Raw genomic sequence first — 18,214 nt, 5'->3', positions numbered from 1 at the left:
TCTGCTTCATCTCGCTGACACTTCTGGCCTGCCAGACAGCTCATATGTGACCACAGCTTTTGCATTTGCACCCATCAATCACATCTCAGGGCAAAGATTGCTGAGGCATACAAGCTGTCTGGCATGCCAGAAAAGGAAAATTCCAAGTGGGGAGGGTCAGGCAGGAATTCCATTTCTGGGGGTGCTGCTGCTGTTAGATTGCCAACAGTGAAGAAAGAGACAGAAAAGATGGTCTAGGGCACTAGAGATAATGATGGGACCATCCAGAGGGACTGTTGTTTTACTAGTTTATTTAGATTGATCTGCACATTTTAACAACACACTCTGAAGATGTATATGGAATGCCTAAATAAATAATTAAACCCAGAAACATTTACAAAGTGCCAACAAACTCCTCCCAAACTATCAACCCCAGGACCCCACTTAATAATCCTCAGTCCTCTAGAAAAAGCATAATAGAACAATTGGGCCTTGCAGTATGCCCTGAAGGTCATAAAATCTAGGCTCTGACAGACCAAAGCAGAAAAAAAAAAATCTAGATATGAGGACTCCTCCTTGAAAAAGAGCTGCCATCAGCTTCCCTCATTCAAAATGGAAGGGTACAAGCTGGAGCTCCTTTGTTACTTGTACTACTGTGAATCCATAAAGAGAGACACGGTCTCTGAGGAGGGCAGGCCCATGAATATTATGGAATTTTGTAGTTTAAGGCCATGCAGATCATGGAGCACAGGTATAACGAGCTCCATTTAGAAGATAGACACACAGATTCTGTATTAGTTGTACTTTCAGAATAGCCTTGAGGTGTAGCTCCATGTAGAACAAGTTACAGAGATCCAGCCTTAAACTAGCCAAGGCAAGGATGACTATGATGAGGTCCAAATCTGAAAAGTAAAATCAACCCCCCAGGCTGTATATCTGATAACCAACGGTAAGCATATCCTTTCAGATAAGGGTGCCAATATTATCTCTGCCATTCTATAAAAGAACCTCATCCAGCAAAGACCTTAGCCACATCCCAATCTCTGATTGTGGATAAGCTGTTCTAAAGCACTAGCCAGCACTATTGAACAGGGGGATTGAGAGAACAGATTGTTGTGGAGCCCCCCATCATAAGGTCTCAGAGCACATATACAATTACCCCAAAAACACTCTGAGTACTCACAGAGAAAGGAAAGGAGTCACTCAGGAACAACTGCCCCTCTAGCCCTCTCCTCACTGGCTCAGTTGAAAACCATTGGAATACCATTACGAGGACAAAGCAGGCGAAGAGAGCATTTAGAAGCCACTATATCATTTTATCAGTCAAAAAGAAAAAATAATTGTAACACTTTACAAAGTCATTGATAGTAGTCTGTCTGCAAAACTATTCATCCGCAGAGTCCTCATAGCCAACTGGTTCCCTGGGCCTTCAAGGGCAAATCATCAAAACAGGCCTTTTGCCCAAGCACTGTGGCTGAGGGCCTGGTGTGTGCACATAACGCCCTATGCAACCATTAGAGATTTGAGGGCAATGAATGCCACTGTCCCTTGTATGGGAGTAGAACTTATGCTGACTTCCTCACCACAAATTATTTAGAAAAAGCAGGCTATAGCAGTTGTTACTGATCGCTGCCAACTAGCAACATTCACTGGGAAGTATTATAGCTCTACAAAAGAAGAAGATAAAGGACTCTCACTTTAAGCTGGGAGAAGAGGGAAAAAAGACCATCTGCACTCATGAAACTTCAAAAACTGTACAGGAATGATGAAATTGGGAGTTCAAGACATGGCTCAAAGAATGTTTTGGGAACTTCACTGGGAGTGGTGATTTCATTAGTGAGCTATACAAATGGCTTAATGACAGGACATTTCAGCTTCACCTTTCTTGGATAGAGCATTTCATTACGAAGCCCTTCAAACTCAGAGCAACAAAAATGTTCCAGTGGGTCAGAAAGGATTGAGCCATGTAAGAATTCTAGTCATTACATTGACAAAACTATTAATTTAGCACAGAAATTATTTTAATTGGTGGGTAATACAAAAGCTCCAAACTTAGGGCAGCATTCACAACTTCAATTAAGGAAAAACTGAGCTGTCTTACATTTTGATGCGGCTGTTCTGAATCCTGAGAGCACTAGTTATGGGAAGATAAATATATCCGGGGCTTATGCAACATAAGGATGCAAATGACAATATGCCATGTCAGAAAGGTGCAAAGCTATGCCTTGAATAGGTTCAGAGATGTTAAGGGAAGCCTATGCTTGAATATCTGATATTCATAATAAAGTGGACTCTTAAATAACTAGGTAAGAAAAACCCTTAAAAATTTTAAAAAGGTGATTAAAAAGCAAAATTTACTGTAGTTCATCTGTGACCTTCTATATCTAAGCATCTTTGGAAGGATTAATCAAAAATTCTAAATAGAATATTAAAGACAGAAATAGAGACTGACTTCTTTTACCAGTCATTTATTCCAAATGTATCTAGCATTTGTAGTATGGCCTCAGTCCTGCAACTGACGGTACACAGCTGTGTGCCTGTACCCATGCTGAGCCCCACTGACTTCTTTGAAACTTGGCCTAATTTTTGGTTAGGCATTTTCTAAATGACCAGCTACTCAGCCATATAAACACAAATTGAATTATATCAAAAAGTGAAGCAAGTAATCTGGTGTGTTTTCATTACATTTCATATTAAAGCAATTTGCATAATGATAAATCTGGGCAATATTTAATTAAAGGCCAGATTGTGTTCAGCAACTTCAGTCAGGGTTGTACGTATGCACTAAAGTAGTCCAACTGAAATAGCTCCAAGGAACCAGAGTGAAAATCTAAATGATTCTGTGTGTTGTATGATGCACAGTATAGAAAGAAATCAAACATTCATGAGGGTCTACTTTAAAAAAAATACTTGCCTACATACAGCCCATAACAATACTCAGCAACTCCAAGGATTGCTATTCCAGGGATTGCTATTAAGGCCACTGCAGATCGTATTTCTTTACAACCCCAAGTTTCAAATAATCCCATCGGGGTCACAATTTATATTCAAGTTCCATTTATAAATGGTTTATAAAAGGTTAATAACTGATTAATAGATGTAATGAGTATGATACAGATGTAAGTAATGTCTGTTATACATTATAAGCATCATATTTATCTGTCTGACTATATAACAATCTATTAATCATTTATTAACCATTTATAAATGGAACCTCATTTATCTCCATGATAAAGTGATCTCCATGAGCTAAACACTTGGGCAAATTATTAAGAAATAATACAAACAAATAATATACACTTAACAAAGAAGGCTGTATCCTGTGCCTAGACTGATGTTAGCTGATAAGAAAAGATAGCAGACTTGTGTCTCTAGTCCCAATGAAGGTATTAGGCAGGATTCATAGCCACATGTCAGAATGGTTCACTGTAAGCCCTCTTTTATTGGGGCAGATCAGTTTGGAGACCACTTTTAACTCACTTTGGAGTAATATTTTTTTCTTTCAGTCGTTTGAGAAAGACAGCTAGTCTTCTTCACCTGATCCATTTATGTTAGGTTAGACAGAAACTGGATTCATGTGCAGATTCAGCATTAAATAAATTGGGCATATCAAGTGTTGATGAAAGGAAAAGAAATACCATGTTTCACTGAGGTCATGTCTACACTGCCACTTATGTCAGCAAAACTTATGTCACACAGGGGTGTGAAAAAACACCCCCCCGAGCGACATATGTTACACCAGCATAAGTGGCAGTGTGCACAGCGCTATGTCAATGGGAGAGGTTCTCTTGCCAACATGGCTTACCGCCACTGATTGGGGGTGGTTTAATTATGTCAAAAGGAGAGTTCTCTCCCATTGGCATAGAGTGGCGCTATGAGAGATCTTACAGCGGTGCAGCTGCATTGGTACAGGTAAGTTCTCTCGTGTAGACATAGCTTCAGGTCTTCAGAGACACTTCCTTTGCTCCACACCAAATAGAAGAACTTTCATCCTATAATTAGAAAACTCCTCCTGTTAAAGTAATCTGTTCTTTGTACAGCCAGATACTAACAATTTTGGAGATAGAAATGATTGAGAAGTTTAAAAATGCCAGGCTTAAAAAAATCTCCAACATTTGCTAGCCAATTATATTGATTTAAAGATCAAATTCTGCTCTCAGTTATACATGTGCAACTTCATTGACTTCTGTGGAGTTGGACTAATCTGACCTAACATAGAAGCATATATTGGTTTTACATGACTATGTCTAGAACTAACATGATCCATCAAAGAGAGAAATGCCTTCAGTTTTCTATATTAAATAGCATTTATAAAAACAAACTTTTAAAAGGTAGAGAGCATCAGAACTGGTAAAGCTATATGAAACAGCAGATGTTTAGCTCATAAATTTACCACATAAACCACAGTTAAAAGGGTGGGGTGGGGGGCATAGAAAAGGGCTGCAGATTCCTTAAAGTATGTCTTCAAATTTCAATGACCATTCACTATAGATTTCTCTATGCCCGAAGCCACGAGCATATTAGGATGTGCTATCATTTAATCACATTATTTGCTTTTGATAAAAAGTTTATAAGCGCCTTTGCACATTTCCCAGAAAATATAGCTGAAGGGATGTTATAAACCAGTACAACAAGCTGTACAAAACAGACCTCGTTTTCCATATCATCACAAGAAGCATAGCAAGAAAAACACATGTTAGTAATTGGAAGTGCAGACCAGGACTCAGACCTGGAATACTTAAACGTCTTACTTGTAGGTGGCATATCTTCAAAAGAAAAACTTATTTTTTAATTCCTATAGTGGTGAAAAAGACAACAGACAGAGGCGTAGACTGCTTTTGCTAAAAGGTTAGGAACCAACTATCGCCAGAAGGGTGGTTTATCTTGTTATCCAGTTTTCATTTTTCCTGTGATGTCTGGTAGGATGTTGGCACAATAGCTTCTGGCTCAGGGGCGCAGTGCTATTCCAGCAAACTGCTCATTTAAATATCTGACATGAACCCAACAAAGCAGGTTTTATAACAACACTGGTAGTGTCACAAAATAGTAAAGGGACATGTCATTTTCCTTTGGCAAAAATGATTTCAAAACAGAGACATCCTGATATGGAACTGAAAACTGGTTATGTGTACTTTGAACTGTCACATCCAGTATCCAGAGTCTGTTTGAATGAGGAGAGGTGAAAGTTTTTGGGGGGAAGGTTTAAATCACAGTCTTGTAGTCTCTGTAAGTATGAACACTTTCCAATTAGCCTAAACTGAATTATTTGTTTTTGTTTTTAAATAAAGTGCTGTTCCTGTTCTTATTTTGTAAATTAATACAACTTTCTTTTTAAGGATTTTAACACATACATTTCAGTGGTCTATCTAGATCAGTACTTGGATTGTAAAACCAGAAATCATGATATAGAACCTGATACAGAGCTGAGGAAAGAAAAGAGTTATCCTACTGTGCAGCCAAAACTCCCAAGGACTTGCCGTACCATCTCACAAAGAAGTAGCTAGGCCCAGAAAAAAACCTGTAATTTGTGTTGAAGCAATCACCAAATTGATTAAATTAATGTTGACACTGTGGAAATTAATATTTTTTACTTCTATCGCAGTAGTGACTAGGCCTAATAACAGACTAGGATCCTATTGTCCTAGACCAGAGATTGGCAACATTTGGCCCACAGTCCGCCAGGGTAAGCCCCCTGATGGGCTAGGCCAGTTTGTTTACCTGCTGCATCCGCAGGTTCGGCTGATCGCAGCTCCCACTGGCCGCAGTTCGCGCTCCAGGCCAATGGGGGCTGTGGGAAACAGCGTGGGCCCAGGGATGTGCTGGTCGCGGCTTCCCGCAGCCCCCATTGCCCTGGAGCAGCGAACCGCAGCCAGTGGGAGCCGTGATCAGCTGAACCTGCAGACACGCAGGTAAACAAACTGGCCTGGTCCGCCGGGGGTTTACCCTGGTGGGCTGTGGCCAAACGTTGCCGATCCTTGTCCTAGACCCTGTACAAAAACAGAAAAGATTGCTCCAACATATATGGGGGCGGGAGTTTGAATGAAGTGTACGGTGTAGTTGAAGTCAGTGGAGTTGTCCCGGGATGAACGTGACCCAAAGTATTTTCCTTTCACTATATTATGGCGTCCAAATTCCTTCAAGAAAAAATCCTCAACTAAACCAATGGGTGGTGCCCCACCTGGCTTTTATTTTTAATCTCTTGAATCCTCATTAAGACCCCTCCCCCCCACAACCTTTAATTTAAAAATACTTTTTTTGTTTTGTTTTCTTTTTTAAATCACTACTTAATAGATTTGACTCTCTGCCTTTCCCCCAAAAATCTTTGGGGAAATCCTGTCTTAAAAATGATAATGTGTGGGTTTTCCCCCTCCTTTTTTTTTTTTTTTTTTTGTACTATATAGCGAAGATAAAGGTGGCAACAGCAGCTGAAGGGTTGACATGAGCAAAAGAAAAAAATGTTCCCATCTTTTTCCTTTTGAGTCTTTATTTTAGGATTGCTATGAACAGAAAGTGAACCACAGGCAGCTGTGATTTTAAATAATATGTGCAGAGCAAAGTGTTGGTATTACCATTTAGTGTGACTCACTAGCCTTTTGGAGTTTATTCAGGTTTCTTCTTCAGATGTCCATTCTCGTGACACATCTGCTACTGTCCACTGACTTGCATAGCACAACCAACAACAGGTTTGTACTGTAAATATCCAAGCAGTGACAATTGTTGGGAAAAAAACAAGTGGTGAGACCGTGGGGTGATTTATCTTAGAGGACAGTCATCAGTAAAGTACTTATTATAAACAAAACATGAAAATGAGTATATCTTTAGTATTGCTGCCATAGGTAACTCTTTACAACTTAAAGATTTCTGGAGTCTTTTCAATGTGCGAAAAGAGATCCCAGCTGAATTGCATATGCACAGAACATATACACATAAACTCAATGGCCAGCTCTCCACTAAAATCTGGTTTATACTTCCAATCAGGACTCTTTGATCTAATTGTCTGACCTTGCGCAAGTAACCTGACCTCTCTATGCTTCATTTTCTCCATATGTAAAAGAAATTATATTACTTACCTCTGTAAAGTACTTTAAGATCCTCAGATGAAAGGTGCAGTATAAATGCAAAGAATTATTAATTATTCTTATTATTTCTTAAGCATATAAGGAAGGTTTTTCTTTTCATTGTTAGTTTCCTCTTAAATCTTCATGGCTGTTATATTCACTAAGGCTCAGATTCAGCAAAATTGAGAGGACTTAAGCACATGCTTAAAGTTAAGCACATACCTAAGTGCTTTGCTGAATCAGCAGGTACCTAAGTACACAAGCCATTCAGCAAAAGTCTTCAGATTGTTTGTTTTTTTCATTATTGAAAATCTAGTATTTAAACTGTTTCTTTTAAAATCCATTCTATTTGTAAGTGGTTCTCACATCCCTCCACCTGACACTGATCAATGTAAATAGAATAGCTTTATTTTGAAAGCATTTAAGCAACTGCTGCTGCAGAATCTAATAATCTAATGCATACAATGGCCCGAGAATAACCTTTGACTTGATCAGATAGAGGAAAGGCTCAAGGCAGATTTCTTCTACCAGAACTTTGTACTGCAGCTTTGAGAATGATAAAATGTAGTTGTGGTGAAGGCATGTTTTATAGCACACTTGAATGGAAAAGTATTGGGGTGATATATTTTTCTGTCCTACTCAATACCACAAAAGGGATTTGCCATGGAAGTTCCAAAACAAAAAGCCTCTTGACAATGTCAGAACCTTATCTCAAGCAGTAACAATGTTGTTATTCCCTTGTTCCCGAGATTAGAGAGAGAAATAATAGACAGAGGAAATGGGGAATATACCATTTGGCCTGATGACAGGATCACTGATGTTCACAGTTACCTGCACTCAAGCAAAAAGTACATTGGAAAATGGTAGTATAATAACCAGCCAGTTCCACTCCTTTTTTTTTAAGTTAGGAAATGACTTGCAATACTTACCCAGATTTGGCTGGGACATTGCCATTGATCTCTGCGGCACTGGTGTGGAAGTTGCGGCAGGATGATGGTTCATATGATTTAGTGGCTGATTCATGGTCTTTCGAGGGTCTTGCCATGTTGTAATTTTTTCAATATGACTGCAAAAGGGAAAGAAAGGGAGATCAATTTAAAAGGAAAACCTCAGGCATACTATGCAGATTGTCAGAGCATAGGAGCCATAAAAGGAACCAATTATTCCTCAAATCCTTCATTTATCCACCCTTCTTGATTCACTGCAATCCATTTATAAACAACTATAATGCTGTCCTTTACTTTTACTCTTGAACGAATTGCAGCCCTCCAGTCTTCTATCTGCTGTGACACCACTTTGCTTACCTTTCCGTATGGATCACCTTCACTAACCTGGACAAATGACGGCACTCACAATGATGTCTTTGACAAGTTAGATGTCTTCAAGTCACCAGGACCTGATAAAACACAGCCTAGAATACTCAAGGAACTGACTGAGGAGATATCTGAGCCATTAGCGATTATCTTCAAAAAGTCACAGAAGATGGGAGAGATTTCAGAGGACTGGAAAAGGGAAAATATAGTGCCAATCTATAAAAAGGGAAATAAGAACAACCCGGGGAAATACAGACCAGTCATCTTAACTTCAGTAACCAGAAAGATAATGGAGAAAATCATTAAGGAATCAATTTGCAAACACCTAGAAGATAAGAAGACGAATAACAGTCAGCATGGATTTGTCAAGAACAAATTGTGTCAACCAACCTAATAGCTTTCTTTGACAGAGTAACAAGCATTGTGGATGGGGGGAAGCGATAGATGTGGTATATCTTGACTTTAGTAAGACCTTTGATGCTGTCTCACATGACCTTCTCATAAACAAACTATGGAACTACAACCTACATGGAGCTACTACAAGGTAAGTGCATAACTGGCTGGAAAACTGTTCCCAAAGAGTAGTTATCAGTGGTTCACAGTCAAGCTGAAAGGGCATAGTGAGTGGGGCCCCCCACAGGGATCAGTTCTGGGTCTGGTTCTGTTTGATATCTTCATCAGTGATTTTAGATAATGGCACAGAGAGTCCACTTATAAAGTTGGAGGACAATACCAAACTGGGATGGGATTAAGCTCATTCCTTCAGTGGACATGGAGAACAATTGATCATAGTCCTCCTTATAACAGTCCTTAACATACTTGAAGACTCATCAGTAAGGCTATGATTTAGTCATGGGTATTTTTAGTAAAAGTCATGGACAGGTCACGGGCAATCAACAAAAAGTCACAGCCAGTGACCTGTCCATGACTTTTACTAAAAATACCCCTAACTAAATCTTAGGTGCTGGGAGAGGAGGGGGGCACTCCAGCAGGCGCTGCTGCTCTGGGGTGGGTGCTCCGGTGGTCACTGTTGCCCCTGGGGGTGGCCTGTGGCCCCACTGCCGTTCCTGGGGTAGGGCAGCCCATGGCCCCGCCACTGCCCCTGGGGTGCGGTGGTCCGTAGCCCCATCGCAGCTTCTCCAGCTGTGGGGGAGGGCGGGTGGCCCTAAGGTGCCATCGCTACTCCTGGACCACTGCTCCGGGGCACCGCCCGGGACCAGCTGCCTGGGGTGGCCCAAGCAGTGGCCAGTGTGGCTGACCCCAGGGCAGCCAGACCAGTGGCCAGTGCGGCTACAGCTGCGGAAGTCACGGAGATTCCAGAAAGTCGTGGAATCCGTTACTTCTGTGACCTCTGTGAAAGACTCGCAGCCTTACCCATCAGGTCCACCCTCAGTCTTCTTTTCTCAAGACTAAACATGCTCAGTTTTTTAACCTTTCCTTATAGGTCAGGTTTTCTAACCCTTTTATCATTTTTGTTGCTCTCCTCTGAACTCTCTCCATTTTATCCACATCTTTTCTAAAATGTGGCACCCAGAATTGGACACAGTATTCCAGCTGAGACCTCACCAGCACCAACAGGACAGTTGCCTCCCGTGTCTTTCACATGACACTACTGTTAATACACACCAGAATGATATTAGACTTTTTTGTAACTGCATCACATTGTTGACTCATATTCAATTTGTGATCCACTATAACCCCCAGATCCTTTTCAGCAGAACAACCACTTAGCCAGTTATTCCCCATTTTGAAGTTGTGCATTTGATTTTTCCTTCCTACTCATAATACTTGCTCATCTTTATTGAATTTCATCTCATCAATTTCAGATCAATTCTCAATTTGTCAAGGTCATTTCAAATTCTCATCCTATCCTCCAAATTGCTTGCAACCTCTCACAGCTTGATGTCATCTGCTAATTTTATAACCATACCCCACTCCATTATCCAAGTCATTAATGAAAATACTGAAAAATACCAGACCCAGGACTGACCCATGCAGGATACCTATATGCACTTCCCAGTTTGACAGTGATTGACCATTGACAACTATTCTCTGGGTACAGTTGTTCAACCATCTTATAGACCATTTCCTTAGTTTGCTTATAAGAATGTCATGTGGGACTGTGTATAAAGCCTTACTAAAATCAAGATGTATCAAGTCTATTGCTTACTTCCTACCCACTAGGCCAATAAGCCTGTAAAAGAAGGAAATTATATTGGTTTGGCATTATGTGTTCTTGCCAAATCCATGCTGGCTAATCCCTATAACCCTTTTATCCTCTAGGCTTACACATGTCTGTTTAATAATTTGTTCCAGTATCTTTCCAGGTATTGAAGTTAGGCTGGTCTATAATTCTCTAGGTCCTCTTTGTTCCTGTTTTTAAGGACAGGAACTATGTTTGCCCTTCTCCAATCCTCCAATCTCACCGATCCTCTATGAGCTCTTGGTTCCGAGACTGCTTCAGCTAGTTCCTTAACTACCCTAGGATGAATTTCATCAGGCCCTGATGACCTGATTATATCTAATTTATCTAAATATTCTTTAACCTGTTGTAACACTTTAGAGTGCTCTACAATCACCTCAGCCTGCGACTTGAGTGGTAAATACAGCACTCCAGCCCCACTCAAAATCCTTGTGGCTTGCCTCATTTCAGATCTTGACTGCATAGTCTGCGCAGATGTCTCAGAAGCGGTGGAGAAGAATACCCTGACGCTGTTACTAAATATGAACTGGAAACACAGAAAATTGATAACAGACTGCTATAGATTTGCTGTGTTCACAATTCTCACACACACACCTATCTCTGTGTGTTTTTGCATATTTATGGGAAGGGGGTGTCCCATGCCCTCTATACAGGACCCATCACTGGTATCTTCACTGGACTCTATTCCGGACCTATTGTCACCACCTTCCTGTTATCACAGTCTCCACCCCTCATCCTTAAGACTCCAGATGCCTTTCCCTCTCAACCGATAATTGGAAGAGCTGCAAATCAGGTTACAGCTGTCAAGCTATCTGGAGTGGCTCACAAACGCGAGTGCCAACCTCAGAACAGACTGTTACAAACCAAGGCACAACCCCAAACTGGGTGTGAGTTCTATACTTAGATTTCACCAACCAAGTATCAGGTGTGAACTCCTCAAGCACTGTAACAGCCTTAACATGAAGTCACAGTCCCCTTGATCTGGTCTATCTTGCCACCCTGGCAAGCTTGTTTTTGTGATCAATGGCCCCTTGCACTAAAAATCACAACAACATTCAGGTTACTTCCAGTCCCCTAGGACCAGTCACCTACCCTGGGTCAACTGTATGTGAGATCTCATACCAAAGACAATGCTTGTAGCCAATCCTATAATAAGCTATCTAAAGATTTATTATCTAAGAAAAGAAATAGAGTTATTTACAAGGTTAAACACACACACGCATTAATTACAGGCTTAGGTTTCAAAAGTAATAGACGCTGCTGTAATGTGCAAGCTCTCTATGTCCTTTAGGGCTAAACCAAGCTAAACAGCCGGGGATCCCGTGCTTACACTTAGAAGTCTTGCCCTCTCATGAAGTCCAGGGGATAACAATTTCTTCTTGGCAGGGATTTTTATTCCGTTCCCCCAGAGCTCAAGTTGATGGGAGGGACTGTGCACATCTCCTCTTCATAGGTGTGGAGGTAGCAATCAACTAAGTCTTTTGTCCACTGATGTTCCACAATGGCTTGTCTGGTGTCTATGTGCCCTCTTTTGTTGGAGAGGAGGTGACACCTCTCAGGGTAAGCTAGTATTTCATAGTTGGTAATGCTTCTCTCCTGACTGTGGAGAGCTTTAGGGCAAACGCTTTTTTAGTTACAGACAATATTAGCTTATAACATGGGATACAGGTGTTATATGTAAGATTAATACATGGAGCATCCTACAAGCATTTCATTAAAATTGAAACACCAAACACATTCTTAAAACTTTAATATCTACTTTACATAGGTGAGCCACACTGGTTTCCAGCTATGCATTTGTTAGTGTTCAGTGAGGCCTAGGGGGCCGTGGCATTAGCTAGCCCCGGTCTGCCAACATCACAACAGCCTACTGTGATGTTACCATCCCACTCCTCCAAATGCTCTAAAGTCAGGTTTGGATATTGTCAGAAATAATATAAACCCCAAGCAGAAAAAATCCTTTAAAAAATGAACAAGTAGTTTTGAGGCTGTCTTTATACCTCTGATAATTGTTTGTTTGTTTTTACTTTTCATTTCACATTTAACCTATTCCCTCCAAGTCTCCACAACTGTAGATTACACACCTGAGTCACTTCCTTTCAAGCCTCGCCTTAATACTTTCTCCTTTGCTGAAGCCTATGATCAGCTATACACCTCTCTCATGTTTCCCTTCCCCCATTATTTCATCCTTCCATCTTGCCCTCCATGCAAGCCTTTACCACTATTAACATTTCAGCTTTTTCTTGTATTCTACTTCACTTTGCCTTTCGGTCAGTATAAGAATCATTGTAGCCAGTTCTGCGAAATCATTGTAGCCAGTTCAGTTCATTTCAAGTCTACCTCCAACTCTAAAGTGTTATAAATGGTTGTATGAAAGATCCAGTTATAAAAATAAATTTGGCAATGCTCTCTAGTGTATAGTCCAATTTACTTTTATATAGGGTGGGAGGTAATTATATCAACTGTCAATTACATTTAAAGGCCCACCATTCTGTTTGATCTGGCACACTAAATTCAAGTAAAAAGATTAAATGTAATCAGGGTTGTGCATTTGGGATTTCTAACAAACATATGGGGGAAAATGTACTGCCCAAGTAGGGATAAGCATGTATTAAAACATAATCTTTAGAAATTTCTGAAATACTATCTTAATTAAACTTATGTCAGAATAGATTCTTCACTTTAAAGTTATTTTACAATCCTTTAAAATGTAGTCAAGATAAAAAAATTAAGCCAGATTAAATTTTCCTTCTAAGTAACTTTCAAAGGCAGATAGAGCTTTATAAACTGGAAGCATACATTCCTTTAGAAGTACTTGATGCACAAGTTAAAGTATTTATGAAGCCAGTTGTATTAGGTAACCCATAACTTGTCAGAACGTGCCTGTGATTCTTACTACAAAACAGAAACCTTAAACTGCAACTACCAATTATGTACAACAGGAAGGGCTCTCAACAAAAAGAAAAACACACAAGAATACTAAAATGCCTGGCTTGAAAATCCTCCTCTCTTATCAAAGTTCCTTTCAGTATTAGCATTCTTGCATTTTAATTATTTCCTGCAAGCAACATACATTAATATACTAAGAAACATGATCACTTTTTTCTCATTCAGACCAGAAGCAGTGATCACATACAGGGTTGCATTACCTGAGTCTGTACCGAAGATATTGATGATATTTGCGATTTATATGTTTATTTTATTTCTTTTGATTCATGTGTATAACAAAGGTACCTATCCCAAGCTCTTAGTAATTTTTATATACTTTAAAACCATCATTATATAAACAATACATGACCCTATTAAATAAGCCAGCAATTTCCACCCACCCTACACAGAAAAATCAGCAAGAAGAAATAAAGTCAAACACAAACTGTACTCCACTTCATCCATAAATACCAGGCCTTATCAAGCCCCTCCTCTTCTCAAAGCCTGGGTAAATAGACTGGCCTTGCAGAGTGCCCTGGACTATTTCAGACTTTGTGTGTGGAGACCAAACTCCAATGTTAGGGCACTTTAGGATGAGACAATATATCCTTACAGGTAAATATATTTTTTAGTTTAACAAAACGATGGAATTGAAACTCTTTGTTTTTATGAATACATCTATCCTAGTACTATCTGTGATATACTATAAATGCCACAGTCAAGTGATAGCTGTTCTTTTGGAAAAACATTTGTCAGTCAGAGCACTTGATTTCTGATCACCAAATTAGGATGAAATGAGTTGCAGTTCTGTAAAGGAGGTTTTTTCTCCCTCTTTGTATCATGAGCCAATTCTCCGCCCATTTCATGCTATTCAAAATATGTCCTCTGAAGATGCCCTGCCTACAGGGGATTACAAGGAACAGCTCTGCCATTTGCTTCCTGTGAACTTTATGCCTTTTCTTAGCTATTAGTACAGTCAGGATCAAAACAGCACAAAACATGAAGAAACCAAACAACATCTGTTATAAACAAACAAAGAATAATTTTATTTTTAAGTTAAGACATTTCTAGAAAGTATTATTGCACTCTCAGACAAAAATCAGCACAACCTGCACTTTTTGTCTTTACAAATTTAATCAAACAAGCCATGTCACAGCAACAGAACCCAAAAAGACTTGCAAAAACTGATGATAAAAATGTTCTGCAAATTGCCATGCAAAGCAGCTAGTCACAAAACTGTAGCTGCAACTGATATTGATATTATTCAAAAACTTGATCCTTTTTACATGAACAGCACTAATCTGTGCCTTAATTATACATGTGAGAAATAAAGCAATGATAGCCAAGTGACAAGGCTTCTGAACATCCCAAAGAATAGAGATATTGATCCAAAAATGTAGGGATCACAGATCTAAAACTATCAAGCCACATGAAAAAAACCCCAGGAATGCTCTATGTAAATATGAAATGTTCTCAATAGCCTTAGCCAAAAGCCACAAGTGCCCTGAATCGCCTGCGTTGGTGCCAATCTAGCAGTGTACAAACATATCTACTCTATTCAAAAACATGAAGACAGAGTTTCAAATATAGGGGCTCAAGTATGGCATTCATATTGTGATTCTCAAGATTAAGGAACTGTTGATCACTACTGGAACTTTTAACTAAGCCCATTAGACAGGTTTTTATCCCATTATTCAAGGAAAAGACTGTGATTGGCCAACACTGTTTATTTAACATTACTAGATATGAAGAGCTATTGTTAGTCAAAAGAAAACTAGTACCAGTACAGATTTAAAACTAACACTCACTGTAAAAATTAGATTCCAACTCTAAGGGCTCTTGCAAAAAAAAGATATAGGTATGGCTTTTAGAGAGGCAGCAGCAAGTATGAAAACAGGAAGATGGTTCATTTTCCACTTATATCCAATACGGTTTTTTTTAAATAAACAATAAATCACAGCTCTCTAGATAGTTACTGTTAACCTTTTGGAGACCAAACTAAGCCCTTGCAAAAGCAGGTGTATCCCCCCACTCCATTGAAATCAATGGATTTATACCAAGGTAACTGAAATCAGAATTTGGTCCAATGTCTTGTTACCTAGACCAGCAAGCTCTAGGTTGGAGAACTGCAAAAACTGCCTGGGGTGAGCCTTATACCAATCCCAATGACCTGTTGGTTATCAGAACTGACAAGTTTCAATTCACAGCAATCTCTTTTATCTTAAAGGCTGATGAGCAGGACGTGGAACTTCATGAGTGCGTTTCAAACTTTCGAATGCAGAACATCTGGGTAGTTCCTTGTGTTCAGTCTGAAGTTCAAACGCTCCTTTAGAAGAGAATCTAGGCAACGCATGAAATTCCAGTATCAGAACCAATTAAGATATATTACCAGCACAGAATCACAAACACTGAAAGAGACATGGCTCTTATGCAGAACACTATTATAAAAGTATAATAGCATGCATTACGTTTAGTGGCCAACCTGAATTCAGCAGGGCTGTGCAAGTGTAAGTAAGGGTTAACTTTGGCATTATTTGTGGAACTATGTTCCTTAAAAGAATGATGCCGGTCCAGTGCTTGAAGTAAAAAAAGAGGAAAATGTTTCACTAATACTAGTGAAATGTCTTTGTAACTAAGATTCATTTAAGTATTTCAGCTCAAGTCTGCATTTCTATGCAAAATGGAGAGAATCACTATGCAAAAGACTCCAAACACCCCTAACTGAGGGTTTATATCAGCCCAGCTGCTCCCTGTTTTATTTCTAGAACCACCAATTCCACAAGGCAAAAATCAGAGAGAGAGAGCACGCAAAGCTTCAGACAAAAGCAAGTAATATAAAACACAAATCATCCCTTCAGTGCTCAGAGGACAATACTGCAATGCAGTTTTACGTTGTTACATGGAAAAGACAAACTACTCAGGAGATGGACAGCAAGGCTAAGTATGTATTTATCTTTCAGTATTAAAGTCAACATTAGGTCTGAGTCTGGGTGACAATGTGTAAAAGCCCCTTGACAACAAAGCCTTCTCTAAGGTCTTGTTTACGTGGAAAAGTTTTAGCAGTTAAACCAATATGGTTATACAGACATAGCACCTGTGCAGACACTTATACTGTAATATAACTATACTGGTTTAAATTTAGACCTTAAGTTATAACATAAAACCTCTTTTGGGTAGACAAGGCTGAAGAGTCATGACTTGTTTCGGCAGTGTAGTTGTAGCCATGTCAGTCATTGGACCCACTTCTGTTGGTGAGAGAGACAAGCCACTCAAAAGCTTGTCTCTCTCACCAATAGAAGTTATTTCTATTTCTAAATTACTGTGAGGCACTCACATATTACAGTGATGCAGGCCATATAAGTAGACAGAAAAGACAAAATGCAAGGGTAGGATTTTCAAAAATGCTCAGCTGTGGGCTAACACTCCTCTTCCTGATGTGAAAGGGAGCTTTACCATTCATGACTTCAAACATGAGCTCTATGCCCATGAACTCTGGGATCTTAGAGGCTGTCCCATCTTCGTGACATGGTAAAACAAAAGTCCTTATCTATTTTTAATAAGATTTTTATGATTCTGTTCCATTTCTAACTCCTAGTGCTTTGTGACAAGTTTCCTATCTGAGTGTGGGCTTCCCATTTTAAAATGTTAAAGTTCTTTAGAATTTTGAGCTAATTCACGTATCATATTTTCAAACTGTTAGGCTCTAATCCCTGACTTCCACTGCTGCCTTGCCAAGAGGGATCAGTTAGTTTAAATTAGCAAACAGTAGCATGAAAAATCTGTTAGTCTTCATTTTGCCATTACCCACTCTAATGATAAATTGACCTCACTAGTTTCTGTTTCATGGATTTTTTCCCCCAGCCCCATGAGATTCAAACCCACTCATCTAAAAAGATGAAGGGGAGAGGAGGAGGGATGAACTAATCTGCAATCTATTATTTTGCAAGCGTGCTGTCACATAAAATAATACAAGTTTATAATTTGACTATCACAATAGTAATTGTATGGACTTCTTTACCAAGGGTTTGTCACAGGGACGAAAAGAGTGGATTTTGTGACTGAGCCACATCAAAGTAAACCTGCTTTAGGACAAGGGAGAAGCTGATGACTCATCATCATCATCAACAACCCACATGTTCTGACTCATTTACTGCTCTTCACAGGGTGACAGCTCACATTGTGCTAGAGAACAGTCATCCACTTCCGGCTATACAACCATTATTAAACATTGGGAAATCTGTTTACATCTCTGTAAGCAGAGCCAAGTCATTGCCCAACTTTTTTTTCCTTTCTGTTCCCTGAAAGAAAGGAAGGGGGTGGAGGGAGGGAGAGAGACGTCTTTTCTCAATTCAGAAGTAATGGCAAGTGCTTTAGTATTGTACCATGTGGTGGGCAGAGTTTTATATAAAGGGATAGTTTTTGTTTTGTTTTTTAATTTAAAAAGCTGACCTCGGGCCACAACACTGTGGTCTAGTGATCTCACTCACTGAGCTACACTGCAATTTCTGGTAAAATTACAGCCAGATCCAAGCCACACAAAAGTTCAATGACCCCTAGTATGAAGGATCCAATAATGAAAGAGTAACTGTACATCAGGGAGTTAAGAGTGTAATGGAACTGCCTTCAATATGTTAGTATTTCAGGAGCTTATTTTAGAAAACAATCTATTTGCACAGAACAGACATTCGGCAAATATCTGCACTAAGAGCTTCCATTTACTGCCCAGCCAGTGA

The 18,214-nt window shown here is 39.6% G+C and overlaps 1 protein-coding gene across 1 annotated transcript in view; it reads right to left on the bottom strand.

Annotated features, from left to right (window-relative positions):
• WWTR1 (WW domain containing transcription regulator 1) overlaps positions 1–18,214 on the bottom strand; it is a 116,399-nt gene that overhangs the window by 40,869 nt on the left and 57,316 nt on the right. The window contains exon 2 of the mRNA XM_077826437.1: positions 7,967–8,103. Coding sequence (XP_077682563.1) covers positions 7,967–8,103 — 137 coding nt within the window. The remainder of the gene's footprint in view (positions 1–7,966; positions 8,104–18,214) is intronic.

Source organism: Eretmochelys imbricata, chromosome 9, assembly GCF_965152235.1.
Source record: "Eretmochelys imbricata isolate rEreImb1 chromosome 9, rEreImb1.hap1, whole genome shotgun sequence".
Classification (NCBI taxonomy): domain Eukaryota; kingdom Metazoa; phylum Chordata; order Testudines; family Cheloniidae; genus Eretmochelys; species Eretmochelys imbricata.
The sequence above is the reverse complement of the archived record's forward strand: the minus strand, read 5'-3'. Positions and strand labels throughout refer to the sequence as shown.